The following is a 17,063-nucleotide window of genomic DNA, read 5'->3' as shown; positions in this document are numbered from 1 at the left end:
ATCTGGGGAACTTTCAGGTCGAAAGGCTTTTCCCCAAGAGAACACCCCCATTCCGGATTTGTCAGAGCAATGCCTACGCCCACACGCCCCACTGCCCGCCCGCCCCCGCCCCGCGGCAGCCCCAGAGCCTGCTGGGGAAGCGGAAAGGGCCGCTCCGCCCGGCCCGGCTCCGCCCCGCTCGCGCGGCCCCGCCCCTCCCTGCCCTGCGCAGGGGCCGCCGGAGCCGCCGGAGCCGCCGCGCCCGCCCGGCCCGGGGCCGCCGCCGCCGCCCCGCCATGTCCGAGGCGGGCCAGGAGCTCGTCCACCTGGTGTGGGGCAAGAAGGCCGGGCCCCGCGGGCTGGCTGACACCATATTCTGCCGCTGGGCGCAAGGTACCTGCGTGCGCCGTGCCCCGGCCCCGCGCCCCGCCCGGCCCTTCCCGCCCCGCTGCCCGCCCGCTCTCCCGGCCCTCCCGACGGGTCGCACCCGCAGCTCCCCCGCCGCCCCCTGCGCTGTGGGGCCGTGTGCCCGAGGGGCGCCGTGCCCTGAGCACTGCTCCTGCTCCTGTGTCTGCGGCACCTCGGCGCTGGCCCACGCGGGGAAATGATGCGGCAGCTTCCCTTGCTAAATAATTATTTTGGTTTATTGCAGCATGGTCGTCTTTAGCCACAAATCTCCGCAGGAACCTAAAATTGTGTAAAAAAGGGTCTGAATTTATTAAATATATCAATAGCGTCTCATGTCGTGATTTTACATAGCTTGTGGAAACGAACATAAGTTGTGCTTTGTTTCTGGTTTTTTGCGAAGAATATGTGAGTCACAAATAGACTTAGCAAAAGCGGGGACAGGCTTGGGATAGAAGCCCACATTCGTTTTTTTAAACTGGTTATTTGGCCATGGGAGCAGGTGCATGCCAGTATTAGGATATGTCAAGAGATAAAGCAGCAGTAGCGCTGGAACGTGCGGTATTTGTAACGTGTTTTTTCTGTATTTAAGTTATGTAGCTTATGCATGGTTTCTTCTTGATGGAGACTTGCTGGTGGTCCTTAAAAGTAAAATTGCAAGGCTTACCTATAAAATTATATGCAAGGAATCAGTCTGTGTACCTTTCCTTGCTGAAAAAGGGGAGTACTAGCCTTCTCTATAACTTTCGTGGGCCTTGAAGGATTCTAATAATGATTATGATGTTCATGATAAAACTACTGATTCCTGGAGAAAATTCATAAGTGATAGTGGAATTTATAGTTTAAAAAAAAAAAAGCATCCAGGTCTCAGGGTAAAGTTGCTTGAAACAGAAGTTTCTTAGTGTTTTCTGTTCTTTGCCTTTTTTTTTTTTTTTAACAAGGGTGTTGTCATCTACATAGTTTCAGTAGATTTGGGAGCTGCATAGCTGCTCCCCATTACTGGACACAGTGCATTACCAGACTTGTATCTTTTTCCCTAGGTTTATCTGTCTTCAGATGATTCAATAATAAATATTTAGGGAAAAAAGCCAAATTCCTTTCAAGATCTCGAGTTTAAGCAGGCACAGTAAAGCTGTTGCTTGCTTTTCCTAAAAAAATTGATTATTGAAATATAATTACTTTCTGAAATATCACTTTACATTTTGGTAATGTTGCTGTTTCAGTACAAGGTGTGTGCAAAGTCAGAAAAGAATTGGTGTTAAAAAGCTTAATTATTTCTTTAACTGGTAATGTTGGATTGCCACAATTGAAGTTTTAAAGATAATTTGTATGAGAAATTTTAGCAGTTTGAAAATTTATTGAAATGTGTGCTATAATGCACTGTACTTCTGATCGACTGAAGGATTAATGGAAAAGGTCTTTGGAGTTCTTGGTGGCTTCTGTAGTGGAGCTGCTATTTCCAATCTCTCTTTAGTAAAGCCCTGTGCTACAATGTGTAGTGTATATGTTCCCTTCTCTATATCCTCCTCAGTATAATCAATTTTGTGTAGCAAAACCCCATGACATTAAGTTAGTCTGTTTGAAGGTCTTGTACTGAGAATCAAAAGTCAGTTCCAGTCACTTACCTTGTGTACCTGCATAATACTTTCACCCAGCTTTCAGTTTCTATTTTGTTGAAAAAGTTCTGCAGCATTTACTTGCTGCAAAGGACGCCTGTCAACACTGACTCATCAAGATTTAAAAGAAGAAAAAAAACAAAAAAACCCAAAAAACCCCCAAATATATCAAGCTTTATTATTTCCAGAGACTTGAAAGTTTAAAAGATAGATCCTGTTCCAATAAAATGCGCAGAAAGCACCAAACAACTAGTTTGGTGTTGGATTTTTTTGTGTGTTTATTTCTTTTGATTGTAATGCCAACACTGGCATTTTTTTCAGATACTTGCTGAACATCATCTGATCCTTTCTCAAATCAAACCCTTTGGAAGTTGAGAACTATGATTTTCATTTGGAAAGAAAAGTAGGCAGTAGGGAGGGTGTTGAGGAATGTAAGACTCATACCTGTCAGGTTCTCAGTAAAGATAGCAGCATTCCAGAAATCCTGTTATGCACCAAACTTGTTGACCATCGTACTTGTTTGAAGATGGGCTGATCTGTGAGCAGTTCAGAGAACTGACCCAGCTCATGTGGATATGCTGTTGGAAGTTAGTGACAGTAATTCCCTCAGTTTGCTGCATTGGCAACTTTAAATATATTGGTTTTATTCCTGACTTAACAAAGGAGCCACAAAAGCGTGGCTGCAAAGTTGTTGTGAGGGTTTTCATGTGGAGTTCTTCACAGAATTTTTTTCTTTATGATTGGAGCAGAATTTGCAGTTTGAGCCCTGTGGATTCCATTTACCAGAATCCTCAAAGCACAGGAATGTAGTGCAAAGCTTTAGTCTGCTCTTCGGTATTTCCTGGCATAGATAGGAGGACTTGGGAAGGAGCTGAGAAGACGACAGAACCCTAAAGGAACATACCTGTGTTAGGAGTAAATGTCTCCATTGATCCAAGGACAAATTTCATGCATAAAACTGCTCTTCAGATCACTCCCAAAGCATGAAGCATCGTGTCTATCCAGTGTAAATGTCTGGCAGATTTGCGCACCTTTCAAAGTTACATAAGCTGTGTTCTCACTGGTCTTTGGAAAGAAAGATACGGAATGATCTTCTCAAACAAGCATTTAACTGCAAAGGCATAGTGGAAAGTACAGTTTATGTGTATATGGATAACATACAATGTAAAAAGGTCCCTTTTAGCTGGATTCTCTTCAAGCTTCCAGTTGCCCAATGTAGTGGTAGCCAGCCAGGTAGTTTGTACACATACCTCATACCTTTGCAGGACTTATGGTCTCTTTATCCACAACCTATTCAGTGATGTTTTGTTGTGGTATTGCTGTAGTAAATGCTTCTTCCTTTATGTGGGCAGAAGAATGTTGTTTGTTTGTTGGAGGTTTTTCTCCCCACAGAAAATTTTGGAAGTTCCATTTTACTGTAAAGATCTGCTTGGAAAACCCAGAGCCACAAGCAAAATGTGTATCATTCTATTCCCAGCGCTAGAGAAAGGCTGAAACATTAAGATGTGTTTGGGTCATGCTTGGGCAATAATGTTTTATTCTAGTGTGTCAGGCAGTTCTTGTATCCCAGAAGAGAAAATGGAATGTACTTCCATGGTGAGAGGTGGTTGAGGTCACTTGGTCTGTTCAGCCTGGAGAAGAGGAGACTGAGGGGAGACCTCACTGTGGTCTTCAACATCCTCACGAGGGGAAATAGAGGGCAGGTACTGATCTCTTCACTCTTGTGACCAGTGACAGGCCTCGAGAAAATGGCATGAAGCTGTCAGGGGAGGTTTAGGCTGGGTATCAGGAAAAGGTTTGAAAAACCAGAGGGTGGTTTAGCACTGGAACAGGCTTCCCAGGGAAGTCACAGCACCAAGCCTGACAGTTCAATGAGCATTGTGACAATGCCCTCAAGCACATGCTGTGATTCTTGGGGTATCCTGTGCAGGAACAGGAACTGGACTCGATCCTTGTGGGTCCCTTCCAACTCAGCATATTCTGTGATTTTAGGACAAGAAGTGAATAGCACAGCATCTTTGTAGCTAGATTGGATCAGCGAGGGTTTTTCTAATCTGGTTAGAGTTGCATGCTCTTTGCTAATTCCCTTGTCTCTTCAGTTAAAATTGGTTCTTGTACAGAGTGAAAATACTGAAGAGACACAGCATTCACACTTTGTGAAGTGACAGTTATGTTTATGGTGTCTTGGATGGAAAAAAAAAGATTTTTAGAAACAGGCTAGTAGTAAAAAGATTCAGGAAAGTGGTGGAATAGTCATAATAGAAGAAATAATGGGTTTTGTAGTGCTTTGGAACATGATGTGGCATATTAGATGAAGGACAAGAGTGGGTAACAAAGTCATACGCTAATTTGGGCAAAATGTACATAGAAGAGCTAAGAATTAGGTGTGAGAAAGAAACATGGACCTTCATAAATGCCAAATGGGGAAATAAGGAGAAAAAACTTTGTGTTGTGTGATTACAGTGTACAAAGGATATAAAGACAGATTTCTGAATGTCATTACTCAAAATATTGGGCAATGCACTGACTGACTACCAACAGGAATCTAGATCCATTCCATCTCCATGCCACACTGTCCCAAAAGGTTAAAGCAGCAGAGCAGCAGTGATGTTGAAAAAATTGGGTCAATGGAGTGTTTAATAGGGTTATAAATGACACGGAAGATGTATGGTAATGACACTATTTTATGTTTCTTGCGGGGAAATGATGCTAATTATACTCATGGATAAAAGGCACACAGATTAATTTTAAAAATATTATTTTGTCTGCATTACTATTTTTTTTTCCTCGAAATTTTATCTTGAGTGAAAAGAGCTGTATAATAGGTATGAATGGTTAAGAGAGTAAGTAGAAGTTACTCTGGATAAGAGATGCTCATCTTGGTTGCTTAAAGGGTGGCCAGGCCATTCTTACAAATCATAAGGAAGAGTGTGGGTTTGATGAGTGTTTGGATTGCCCAAAATGTGACTGTTGTGAAGGATTAAAAAGGTAAGTTGGTGTGGTTGCAGTCTGAGGTAGACTTGAACCCAGCTGGAGTTCAGAATGCTGATTTCTGAAATTTTACCTGAGCTGACTTAACAGTTCTGTAGAACTTTTAAAAAAGAGAGCAAACCCATACTGCCTGAAGCCCTTTTTTTTTGCTTGACCACTTTTAGAATCTTAATATTTATTAAGCATTAAGTAGCATTTAAGTAATAGCAAGTGTTTCCTCAGGTATTATATATGTGTTTTGCCTGTAGTTGTATTCTGTGAAATTTTCTGTGATACTGAGTTTACATTGTCTGTCTCAAATTTGTATTCATTCTGGTGGATCACTTGATGTTCTTTGTTTTTAGGAAGCAATTTTGAAAAACAGGGCAGGGTTAAGCTGAGACAGTTCATGCCTTCTGTAAGAAGCCTGAAGAATGTGAAGCAAATTCGAGATTTCTGAAGTGTGGTTTAGTGGTACCACACCCAAGTATGTTGTTTTTCTGCAGAAACAAATCATTAAAACAACTAAAAAAGCTTTCTAGTTGCAGTATGCTTAGATAGCATGCAGTAACACTTACAAGCAGAGGAGGACTTATCTTTTAATATTCTAAGCCTGCACAAACCAATTCAGAAAGTTTAAGGGGCTGAGGATATTTCTTAGTAGAGCATGTTAACAAGGAAGTGAAATGACATTACTGCAAATTTTGGTTGAAGTATGAATTAATGGAGCTTCATTGTGACATCAGGTGATGCCAGATCTAAGTATGTAGGCTTGACATAGGCACCAAGGTTTTGGATATAAAATATATCTCTGTAAGGCACATTTTCCATGTGGTTAAAAAGGAACTTGGAGCCTTCAGTCAGATCCAGCGGAAATCCCATGGCTACGCTGATCCTTTTTAAAACAAAAAATTCACATTATTGGGGAACAGCTACCATTCTGTGATGAAATATGGCCTACAAAACATGCAGTAGTCTTATCTCTTGCTGCTTGGGATGACTTACTTGCCATGCTGTATTGTGGGGGGATGCATTTCCTCAGTTCAAACTCACATCCAGGGCTTAGAGATGCTTTTGAAATGGCAGCATGTAATCATATAGAATTGGGAAAAGGAGAAGTTGTGGGAAAGTAGCTTTGAACTTTCTTTGTGCTGAGACTGACAGTGTCAGTCTGTGACAATATGCATGTGTATCCCCCTTTCTGCCTGCCCCCACTTGCTTGTGTTTGCTGGTTAGTTGTTGACTACAGTTGCATGGTTTCTAGATTACAGTGAACTAGAATGACTTTGGCACAGTCTTACCATCCCTTTAAAGGATAATGTACAGCGTCACTCGCTGTAAGTTGCCATGTATCATCTTCATCAAGGTAATTGCATGTGCATTTATCCATGAGAAATGAAAGCTATGAATCACCTTATCTTAAAGACAAGTTTAAGGGCAAGGTGGTAATGAAACAATTTTGAGGTAATTGCTCCAGTATTTGCTTTTTTATGTGACTGTAAGATAATTCTGAAATACAAATACATTAAAGCTGGAGGGGGAAAATAGGTGATGTTGCATCTCAGTAAACGCAGTGTATCTTCTGTGAAAGAACACCATTAAGAGGCTCGATTCAGTGGTTACAAGTGAATAGTAAAGCTAGTCAGCATATTTCAGTCTTAATAGGATGCACTGGTAGGTCAAAAATGAGCTCAGTGGGAGGCATACCATGCCCTTCATCAGGAATGGAAGTGTATTATACATGTTCAGTGAAGGTTTCAAGATGTATTTTTTTTACATATGTGAGACAAAATAGTAACACAAATTTTAATTTATTGATAAGAAACTATAATAAAATAAAAAACATGGTTTAAGTAGAAATTCTTTTGTTTAAAACCCTTGCTGCTGGACCTTTGTGGTCATGATTTAATTGCAGATATAAATAATTCTGTCCTTTCATCTGTACTCATAACTTCTTCAGACAGTTTAACCATACGCAGTTGCATTATCAAGGAAACCAAAACCTGATTTTTAAAGGTGATTTCTCTTAGGGAAGGAGTATACCTAAACATGTGTTTGTTTACATATTTCACTGAATAAAATTCTTTTTCATTTGACAGGATTTGTTTTTAGCGACTCTGAATCAACTGCATTAGAACAATTTGAAGGTGGCCCTTGTGCAGTGATAGCACCCGTGCAGGTACGATGCATTTATTATAGGAATGGTTTAAAATTAGTGAGCCCAAAATTTGTTCTTTATGTATTTGGAGCTAAAACAAATACGAACAAAATTGCAGATCAGTTGTATCATAATTAAAGTGTGGAGGAGGCAAAATCTCTGTAAAAATGCAGAGATGGGCATGGGCTGATTTTGAACTATAATTTTGCAGAAGGACATTTGTTTGAGGAAATGAAGCAGGCTGATCCAAGTAGAAGTAACTTCAAAATCAAGAATGCATTATAGAAGGGAGGAGGAAAAGATCAGATAGAAATTTAATACTAATCCTTTCACATCTCTTGAATTCCCTGCTCTTAAGGCAATACCTGTGTCACAATGTCTGCCTTTTTTTTGTAACTCTGTATTAGAAATATTTGAAGTAGTTGATTTTCAAATCTAACAAGGTTTGCCATGTACTGAAAGGGAAACATTATACTTTTAAAGTTCTAATTAGCAGAAAATTGAAATATGTCAGGTGAATATATTTTATCCCTGATAACGTGCTTAGGATTTTATTTGTGCTGCAGATACGCTCAACCAACTGTGGTTGTGATTTTTTTGTTCTCTTACTCGATTGTACCTTCGCAGGCTGTGCATGCTCTTTGCAATGCTTTTTCAGGGCAGCTCTGACTGCTGGGTGGATGTAGGACCTGTAGGCTGGATCTGTTCTGCTGGAGCAGTTTGTTTAACTGCAACTGCTCTTCATTCTTGTAGGAGCACCTTGTAGAGATAGGCAGGCTTTGAGTCATGGACGAGATTACTTTTTCTGGTAACCTGCTGTTGACTCTTCCTAAACACAGATCAAATTCTGTAGGTATGTCTCAATCTGATTGGAGGCCTTGTGCACTGATCTGGGACATACTTAAGTCATACAGAGAGTGAATCTGGCCATGAACTGGAAGGTAACTGGGTCAGACAACTGATGCTGTGGAATTGTTTTCATCTCTGGTGTGTACAATGTCATAAAACCTCTGCCATTCTAAATGCTGGTCCCACCAAAAGACTTGTACCACAGGAAGAAGCGCCATTTGTTTAAGTGGCAAACAATCAATAAAAAGCTATTTTATTATGAATTGCACTCCATAGCATGGCCCTCTCTAGTTCTCTAGTCTTAAAACCAGATGCAGAGTGTCTGGTCTTTGATGTTAGAACTACAAATCTTTTATTTGGGGGATTGGAGAGAGTAAAGAATAGGACCAGCCAGCTCTTTAAAGGCAATGCCACGTCTTTAATGTATAAAATGTTCTTGTAGACAAATGGTTTTTTAGATGATACATAGGTAAACTTCATTGAAATTAAGTAATTAAAGCATATTTAAAAGTGAGTTGGGTTCCAGCTAGGAAAGGAGGAGGGGATCAAACAGATCTTGCAGTGCCTGCTGCTGCTGTGAATTACTAGAAGGGTGTGCAAAAAATCTGTAATGGGAGAACAGGGTGAGCATGTCAGGAAAGCAGTGAAAGTTGAACCAGCTGTTTTTAAGGTGCTTCAAATACCTGAAATGGCATCTTATAGAGTAATTAGAAAACCCAAGACTGTTTCACAAAGTTTCTTCTTTCATTGTTCCCTCTCTGTAACTTGGAGCATTTTTTTTTAATTGCAGCATTAGCATTGATGATAAAACAAAGCAGGGATACAGAGATGCATAGGATTTCTTTAACCTGATCTGCAGGTTATTATTTGCAATGATTAAAAGAGTTGGGCTTGTTAACCACTAAAGGGATTTGTCTTAGTGACTAGAGATGTCTTGTACTACTGATCAGTTATACTGAAAAATATTTGTGCCTCCATTATTGCAGTCCCGTGAGTCTGGAGGTCTGCATTATGTGTATTTGAAGCGTACTTGAGGTTCAAATCATTAGTGTTGAATGTAGTTATGAGGCCGCCTTTGTGGCTAGTTTGATGGGGAAAAGTCAGTAAGCAGGGCAGGCTCAGACTCTTGTAATGAATGATAAGCAGCTTGAAACTCTTCTAATAACATGCAAAAATGCTTTGGTGTAGAGCTTGTGACATGATGTAAAAGTTGGTGGTGTCTTGTATTTTAATAATATTTTATTCTTTGATACCAAAGGCATTCCTTTTGAAGAGGCTTTTTACCAGTGAAAAGTCTACTTGGAGAGACTGTCCAGGTACTGTGACCTCTTTTTTTCCCCTCATTATTTTTCCATTTTATTTTTTTGTAAAGCATATCTTAGTTCAAAGAATTTAAAATACTTCACAGTTTCTTTTTGTTTGCATGCTTCCATACCATATGTATACTACATGCTTCAGAACTCCGATCTGTGAGTTCTGTGCTTGTCCTTAATGCTTCTGTGTTCTATAAATATTTAATTGAAATCCATTATTAAGAAAGGGAATGGGTTAGAAATCCTATAAAACCATATTTTTCGAAAGATAGCTTTATAATCTTTGGTCCAGTGTAGTCAAAGAGCAATTAACATTGTATTAATGAGATAAAAATAATAATTATTTAGATAGTGTTAATGTATACAAAAGATACTAGTAGCTTATGTATGACAGTGGTTCTCAGCAATCAAACTCATGTGGGTTTCTGATCTTTCAGAAGAGGAGCAGAAGAACCTTCTCTGTCATACATTATGTGATATTTTGGAAATGGCTTGCTCTGATAATTCTGAGTCATACTGTCTGGCAACATGGATAAGAGGAAAAACAACTGAAGAAACTGCTAGTATTTCTGAAAGTCCTGCAGAATCTAGTCGTCGAGAGGAACAACCTTGTAAGATGCATTTCTATGCTAAATTGCCCATCATTTAGTGAAGTATTGCATAGTTTTTGAGGGCCCACTGCTTTTTTATTTATTCACAGGTGGAGTTTTTGCATTAGTGATTCCACTAGTAAAAGACTAATTACAACACACAAATCTGAGGCATTGATCCTGTTTGTTGAAAGCAATGGGCTGTCTATCACTGGAGTTCTAACATACATGTTTCTTTAGAATTTCAGCAATTTCCATAATCTTCAGTTTTATTTTGTAATTTATTGGGACCTGATATATCTTTAATTTTGAAACATCTACATGCTTCTTAACACTGAAAGAATACTTTAACTTGTCACTTGTTGCTTTAGAAGAGTTTTTGTAGGAAATTCTTCAATGCTTTATTTGTTCTAAAATATTCTGGATCCCCTGTTATGGAGAAATAGCCTTTTTCCATTTGTCTGTGCAGTACCAAACAGTTTAAATCACCTTCTAGTAAATTATAATAATTTTTTTTGTAGATTAGAATTTTTCAGTTACCTGCTTTTTGCAAACGGCTTGATTCCTTCATTAGTTACTGACATCAAGGGTACGGGGAACATCATCTGTTGCACTAAGATGAGGCATCCAGTCATATCTAACTACTGCAGAGCCAGTGACATGGAAAGCTTATCTGTGCACATACGATCAGAGAGTTGTATTTATTAATCTTTTAACAGGAGAGATCTGATATGTTAAAAGATAAGCTGCTTTTTCTTACAGTTTTTTTTTCGCAATGGGTCCCTTAAGTATGAAAAACTCCTCACATGAGAACATGTTGCTTATAGAGGTGCCATCTTTTGATGCAAGGAGTATGTTATTCATCAGTTTGTGGCATAACTGCAAAGTAAAAGTTGTATTAATAGATTTTTTTATGTGCACAGCTAGTTACAGAAATTTGTGGTGCTGGAGCTCATTGTTACAAGTCATCTTCATGTGCTTCCAACGAGTGCTCCCTGTGCTTTAGAAGGCTCAAACAATAATTAAAATGTTATTTAATTGGAAAACAGAAGGCCAGTGCATAAGAGTTCCAATGTGAGCATTTTTTTAAGTAAGGAAAAGTGTTATACAGAAAGTTGTATCTGCAACTTCGCTGTAAAAAAAAAAAATCTTCCTTTGCAAAATAAGGCAGTTGTAACTCTGAAAGTCCTAGTTTTTGTGCATTTTTAGTTGTCTCTGAAGCTCTTGCTGATGATACGAGTTTGCTTTGAAGAGAAAGTGAAGCAGAGACTAGTTATCTACAGGATCTTACTGTCCTGTTTTTTAATGTATTGCCTTCCAAAGTTCCAAAGGGCTTTTAACCATAGAAAATGTTCAACAGTCTTTTTAAACACACACTCAGTTAATAATTACTCTCAACACTGACACTTAGGAACTAATCCATTCTATTACATAACTACATTTTTCATGTTTCTGTCTAAGTCTTCAAGTTCTGCCTGCCTTGTCCTTAATAACACAGAATGTGCTCAAGGAAGACCAGGATATATTACCATGTAAAGTCTGCTTGTGCCATAGGCAATGTTAATCTCTTTCATTGTTTTTATTCTACATTCCCTGCTAGACGCTGAATGCATCTCTCATATGTACAGTATTTTGCCTTCTATGTATATTGCAATACACTTACCAACTTCAGATATGTCAGTTAGGTTGGGGCTTTTTTCCCTTCCTCTGTCCTGCTGTTTAACTGTGAACCGTCTTCTTAACCTGGTTAGGGGTGGGACAGAGATGTTGAGGAGAAGATATTATAGTAATGCAGAGTTGTGTAACTGCTAGTGCAAAGGGATAAATTTATTTCTTTCTTGGCTGCTGTACTCAATAAAAATAGAAACTGGCATTGTCATAGTTGATAGAACTTAAGAGATGAGTTGGGTGAGCAGGGAGTATTGCAGATACAGTTCCATATGGCAGGCTATTTGGGAATTGAATATGGTGATATGTTTATAATAAAGCCATGAAATATGGTTAGACACAGCATGATAGAGCATAATTTTACAGAGTTTCTATACAATTGTATTTCTCATACATCTCATGTTCTTTTGCTGTTTGTTCTTTTTCATTCCACTAAGCACTGTTTTTATTTAGCATTGTTTGAGTTATGTATAGCTCTACTTCTCTTTAGAATTTCTACTTCTTTCCCTTTATTTCAAATAGTATTTCTCTTAGCATTTCACTCTGTTCTTTAGTAACAGAATGAAACTGCCTATCATCCTGGTGTGTGAACAAAAGGTGGATTCGAGCACACTTACTGAATGCAACAGCATTTTTCATCTGCTTTTGTGGTGTATAGCAGTCATTTGTTGGCCACGCGTTGGCTTAGTAGTGCAAGTTCCCAGGTTCAAAGATTGCTTTATATGAGTTAGTCCCTCTAACTTTCTGCTTACAAAAACATGTGTTCTTCAAACAAGGTCAGTTTCTGCAGAATTTTCTGCAATTTAGATTCATTGTTTCCTATTTTATAAAAATGTCTTAAAAATATATTCTTTTAAGTCCAGTTTTGGTCTTGGTAATCTAAGCAATTCCTTATAGTTATTCAAATGACAAAAACTAAAACTCTTAAGGCAGCTACTGCTGTATTTCTGAAGTAGAAAATGAAAATAATCTGTTGCCTGAGAATCAGTTGTATTTGCATATAGGGCAAATCAAGTGCATCTTTCAAAATACAATTGGAATGGGCATAAAATGCCTTTTCTGGAATTCTGGTGGGAAGAATCAATCAGTAGAATTAGCCCTAATGGCTTCAGATCTTAACCGAATTGTATGCAATCACATTCAGTAGCTAGGTGATCAGGCATTGTTTAAATATTCAGCATCAAGTGGCATCTATCAAAAAGCAGATCTGTCTGTTTTGTGTATTGCTCTACTAGCAAAAATGTAAAGAAAAGAAAAAAGAAAGGTATAAAGCCTGTGTTGAACTTGGGAAGACACTAATGCTGTATTTTTTTATGTCCGGGACGCAACACTAACCTGAAAGGGTGTTTACCCATTATTGAAAGAAAACAGCAAGAACTTGCTTAAAAACAGAATGCATAACACTGTGTAGAATTAGTCTACTTTTTTGTTTGTAATAAGTAAGCTTTAAAGGGAAGAAAAAGCCCTCAATTTCAGTAACAGAAGTGTATATTCAGAGAAAAAATACAGCTTATCTACACTGATAAAATGATCCAAATAATCGTGCTTGCTTTTCTAGGAAGTAGTACTTCTTGTTGACCTGCAAAATTATATCTATAGTATGCATATGCTTGGTGACTTTGTGACAGCCACATTTTGTACAAAATCAACAGCTTAGTATATGACAAATATTTCCAAGACTACGCACTCCAGTGGCTTTGTGCTTTTAATAAATTGATTAGTAGAAATAGAAATGTTCTCACTAATTTGTATGGTGGAATCTTAATGTTGCGGTAAATTAGTTTATACTAATCAGTTAATTTTAAATGTCAGGGGAGGATTAAAAATATAATTAGAGCTTGAAAGTATACTAGCTTGCTGTGTGTATCTTGTGTCATTTTTTTGCCATGTGTAGTGCTGAAAAGTGTCTCTTGTGTATAGCTGCCTTGGCTGTCGAAGAGCTTGGCTTTGAGCGATTTCATGCATTAATTCAGTAAGTAATATGTTGGAACATTTAAAATACAATATTTTGAAGTTACACTAATATTCACAGGCCTGAAAGGGGTATGCTGAAGAACTTTGTGTGTTACTCATCAGGTTAAACATGGATTTCAAGTTTTGATTTGGGGGTTTTTGTTGTTTTTCTTTGCATTTTAACCATTTAAAATGGAATATTATTTTGAGCATAAGTATTAGGCTTTAAAATAAAACTGAAGCAATGTAATGTGATAAATTGGCCAGATAGTTTGTGGATTTCAAGTATATGAACACAGCTAATCAATATTTTATAATAAAGATGTTAATCCTCAGTATTTATGTAATGTCATCTAGTATATTTCCTGATTTGGGATATCGTAAGAAACATTTATTAAAATGTTTCATATGCAAGACTGATTTTTGTTTCATACTTTAAACACTGTTCTTTTTTTGGGGTGTAAACACAGAACTGACAGTTCTAGTGAGTTTATAATTAAAGGCAAGAGCCTTTTATTTTCACAGTGAACAGTTGGGTAAATATTATACAAATCAATCCCCTAAGAAGAAATAAAGAGCAGCAGAATTCCAAAAAACACCTGAGATGGAAAATATTGCTAATTAGAACTGAAATACCCACAGTTTATTTTATCAGTAGTAATTATAGTTTATTTTTTAAACCATTGTCATATAAGGAAATAAGAAAGAGGAGTCCGTAGAAGTTTTATAACCTTATCTGATCAAAACAGTAATTTCCTGCCCTTCCCCCTCCCCTCCTGCTCACCCCCTCACTCCTTGCACTTGTGATACCCACTTTTATTTTTTTCTGTCGTTCTCACTGGGAATGAATGCTCTGGCATTTACCTTTAGACATCAGATGAATTTCAGAACTGGCTTTGCCTTGCATACTTTGTATGCCATGTGTCTACTGATGAAGAAAGGATGTTTAGAAATCAAGTATTAGCCAGAGTAAACCCATCTATGAATGTATTTTTGTAGATGTTTCTTTTTTAAACAAAGCTTACTAAAAGTGTGCAAGAAATCAGAAAGAAAATAATATACTTGCTCGTGTAAGATAAGCAGAGACTATGATCTAGTTTGAATTACTCAGTAAAAACTAATGCTTGTGTTCTGAAATGTAGTATTTAGCTCTAACTGCCCCAAGAAACTGAAAGTGTATTGCTTCACTGGGATATTGATTAATTTCTTCCTTTTCTTGGTTTTTATTTCAGTTTTTTTCTTTTTAAACATATGATCGCATGGTGTTACCTTATCATCCAGATAGTCACCATATTACGCAGCCAGATAGTGTCCCAAATGTTAATGTAGCACTGTTCAATATTTTGAACAATTTGCTTTTTCCAGAGCAAGAGTCTAACAAATTCAAATTCTTATGGGAAATACAATAATTTCTTCAAAAGCCTGGAAGATAGTCTTACCTGGTTAAGTAGAAGGTTTTTTCTCCCTTGTTTATGGGCTGAATGTCTTTCAGAACACTATATAATGCGTATGTTATTTTGGTGACATACAATCTATTTGCAATTTCAGTAACAGTGTTTTATAGAGTTACAGTAGTGGTGCAAGCCACTCAGCTCTTTCACACGTGTATGTAACTTTATGGTTAGTGTTTGCATCTCAAAATTGTTCATTTTTGCATTTTGCTCCAGAATTATTTATCATCTTCAGATGGGTAAATACTAATGACTCTATGGCAGTTTCAGTAACTCCAGAAGAGCTGCTGTGTCATTCTGTATATAACACCAGATCTGTTCTACTCTTACTTTGATACTTTCATGTTAGGTGTTAGTATTTCTTGTTTGTGACACTATTCTAATGCTTCACCTAAATACATACTTCTTTTCTGTTGTTTGTTATTGTTTTTTGTCTTTAGCAAACGAGCATTCAAAAGCTTCCCTGAACTGAAGGATGCAGTTTGGGATCAGTATTCAGCGTGGACAAACAGATTTGGAGTATTGCTCTTTCTGTATTCTGTAATACTGACAAAGGTTTGTGGTTTGCCTGATACATTTTGTGTGTGGTTTATATTTCTTTGTTAAGAGAAACTTCGATCATGTAACCGTTTTTCTGTAAAAGATGAACAGTAACTGATGAACTAAGTCCAGATAAATGGATGAAATGGTATCTTCATTTATGTTGCAGTACAGTTCCAGCCTAAAAATTTGAAAGGCTCCAGCCTTTTGTCTTTTTGGGTTTTGGTTTGTCTTTTTCTCTTTTGATCTGGGAGACTTACACATTTTGAAAACATACTTTCTTACAAGATGTTTGAAAACATATTCCTTTGAAGAGAAAGCAGCCTGTTTAGTTATCAACTCATGTAAAAACATCAGCCTCCCAATATTTTACTGTTACATTCTGTTGTTGTATAAATGTTGCAATTCATTCCTTAAGATAGCAAAAATGTTTGCAATTTTTCTACAGGGTATTGAAAACATAAAAAATGAAATTGAAGATGCAACTGAGCCATTGATAGATCCTGTTTATGGTCATGGAAGGTAAAATACATTTGCTACCACTTAAAATAGATATGTGGGGTAATTTTTTATGTTTTATGTAACTGATCATTCTTTTAGGGAATTACTGACATTAAAAGACAGATTCAATTACAAATTTAAAATAACCAAAAGCAACACTGAAAAGCGTGGGTTTTTTTCACTGCTAACTCCATTTACTGTATCAGTTCTGAGGAAATGCTTCTGTTTTTGCTGAAATTTCAGAAGAATAATTCTCAAATTCAGGGCTACATTCCATATCAAGCTTGTGTCTGAAAGAGTGGAGATGATTATTAGTCTTCCTGAATTAGAAATACACACTAGTAAATGGAAAATAGTTATAAAATGTCTGCTTGGCTGTCTGGATAATCCAATAATTTTTTAATTTGTTACAGATAACCACTTTTTTTGAAATAGATTTTATGTCGTTTTTAATTTCTTATGTCTTACATAATTTCTTTCTGTTGTATAGCCAAAGTTTGATTAATCTGCTGTTGACGGGACATGCTGTTTCTAACGTGTGGGATGGAGACAGAGAATGTTCAGGAATGAGTAAGTTGATTCTAGTTTGTGCTTGTTCATAATTTTTACATACTCTGGGATGCTGACCTATAGATTTGGAATGTGTTCCATTTCTGTTTTGATAGTCTCCTTATTTACTGCCCTTTGATTTTAGTAGACCTCAAATGGAAATAAAACATACTAGCACAAAATTGCTGATGTTAGTATCAGTGAACATGGGATTGTCAGCTGCCAGTTGAACGTAGGAGTTACCTGATGACCAGGATGATGGAAGGGAGTGGAATCTCTGCAATTTGGGAAGTTTGAAGACAGGGCCGCTATTCAGAGCAGCCCCATCAAGCTAGAGAAATGGACTGACAGTAATCTCCTGAGATGCACCCGGGATGGAATAAACCTATGCAACAGCACAGGGCAGCACTGGCTGGCTGGGAAGCAGCTTTGTAGAAGAGGACCAGAGGTCCTTGTGGGCATTGAGGTGTACTCAGGTGTGTCCTTCTGGCAAAGAAGGGCAGCTGCATTGTGGGCTGTGC

General features: G+C 37.8%; 1 protein-coding gene across 1 annotated transcript in view; it reads left to right on the top strand.

Annotated features, from left to right (window-relative positions):
- The first annotated feature begins 203 nt into the window (after nt 1-203).
- The window catches only part of MINDY3 (MINDY lysine 48 deubiquitinase 3), a 48,451-nt gene continuing 31,591 nt past the window's right edge, over nt 204-17,063 (top strand). Inside the window, exons 1-8 of the mRNA XM_039569109.1 lie at nt 204-372; nt 7,070-7,149; nt 9,236-9,293; nt 9,728-9,901; nt 13,469-13,520; nt 15,393-15,507; nt 15,941-16,014; nt 16,484-16,563. Of these exons, the coding sequence (XP_039425043.1) occupies nt 276-372; nt 7,070-7,149; nt 9,236-9,293; nt 9,728-9,901; nt 13,469-13,520; nt 15,393-15,507; nt 15,941-16,014; nt 16,484-16,563 (730 nt within the window). The 5' untranslated portion in view covers nt 204-275. The remainder of the gene's footprint in view (nt 373-7,069; nt 7,150-9,235; nt 9,294-9,727; nt 9,902-13,468; nt 13,521-15,392; nt 15,508-15,940; nt 16,015-16,483; nt 16,564-17,063) is intronic.

Source organism: Corvus cornix, chromosome 2 (genome assembly GCF_000738735.6).
Source record: "Corvus cornix cornix isolate S_Up_H32 chromosome 2, ASM73873v5, whole genome shotgun sequence".
Lineage (NCBI taxonomy): Eukaryota > Metazoa > Chordata > Aves > Passeriformes > Corvidae > Corvus > Corvus cornix.
The sequence above is the reverse complement of the archived record's forward strand: the minus strand, read 5'-3'. Positions and strand labels throughout refer to the sequence as shown.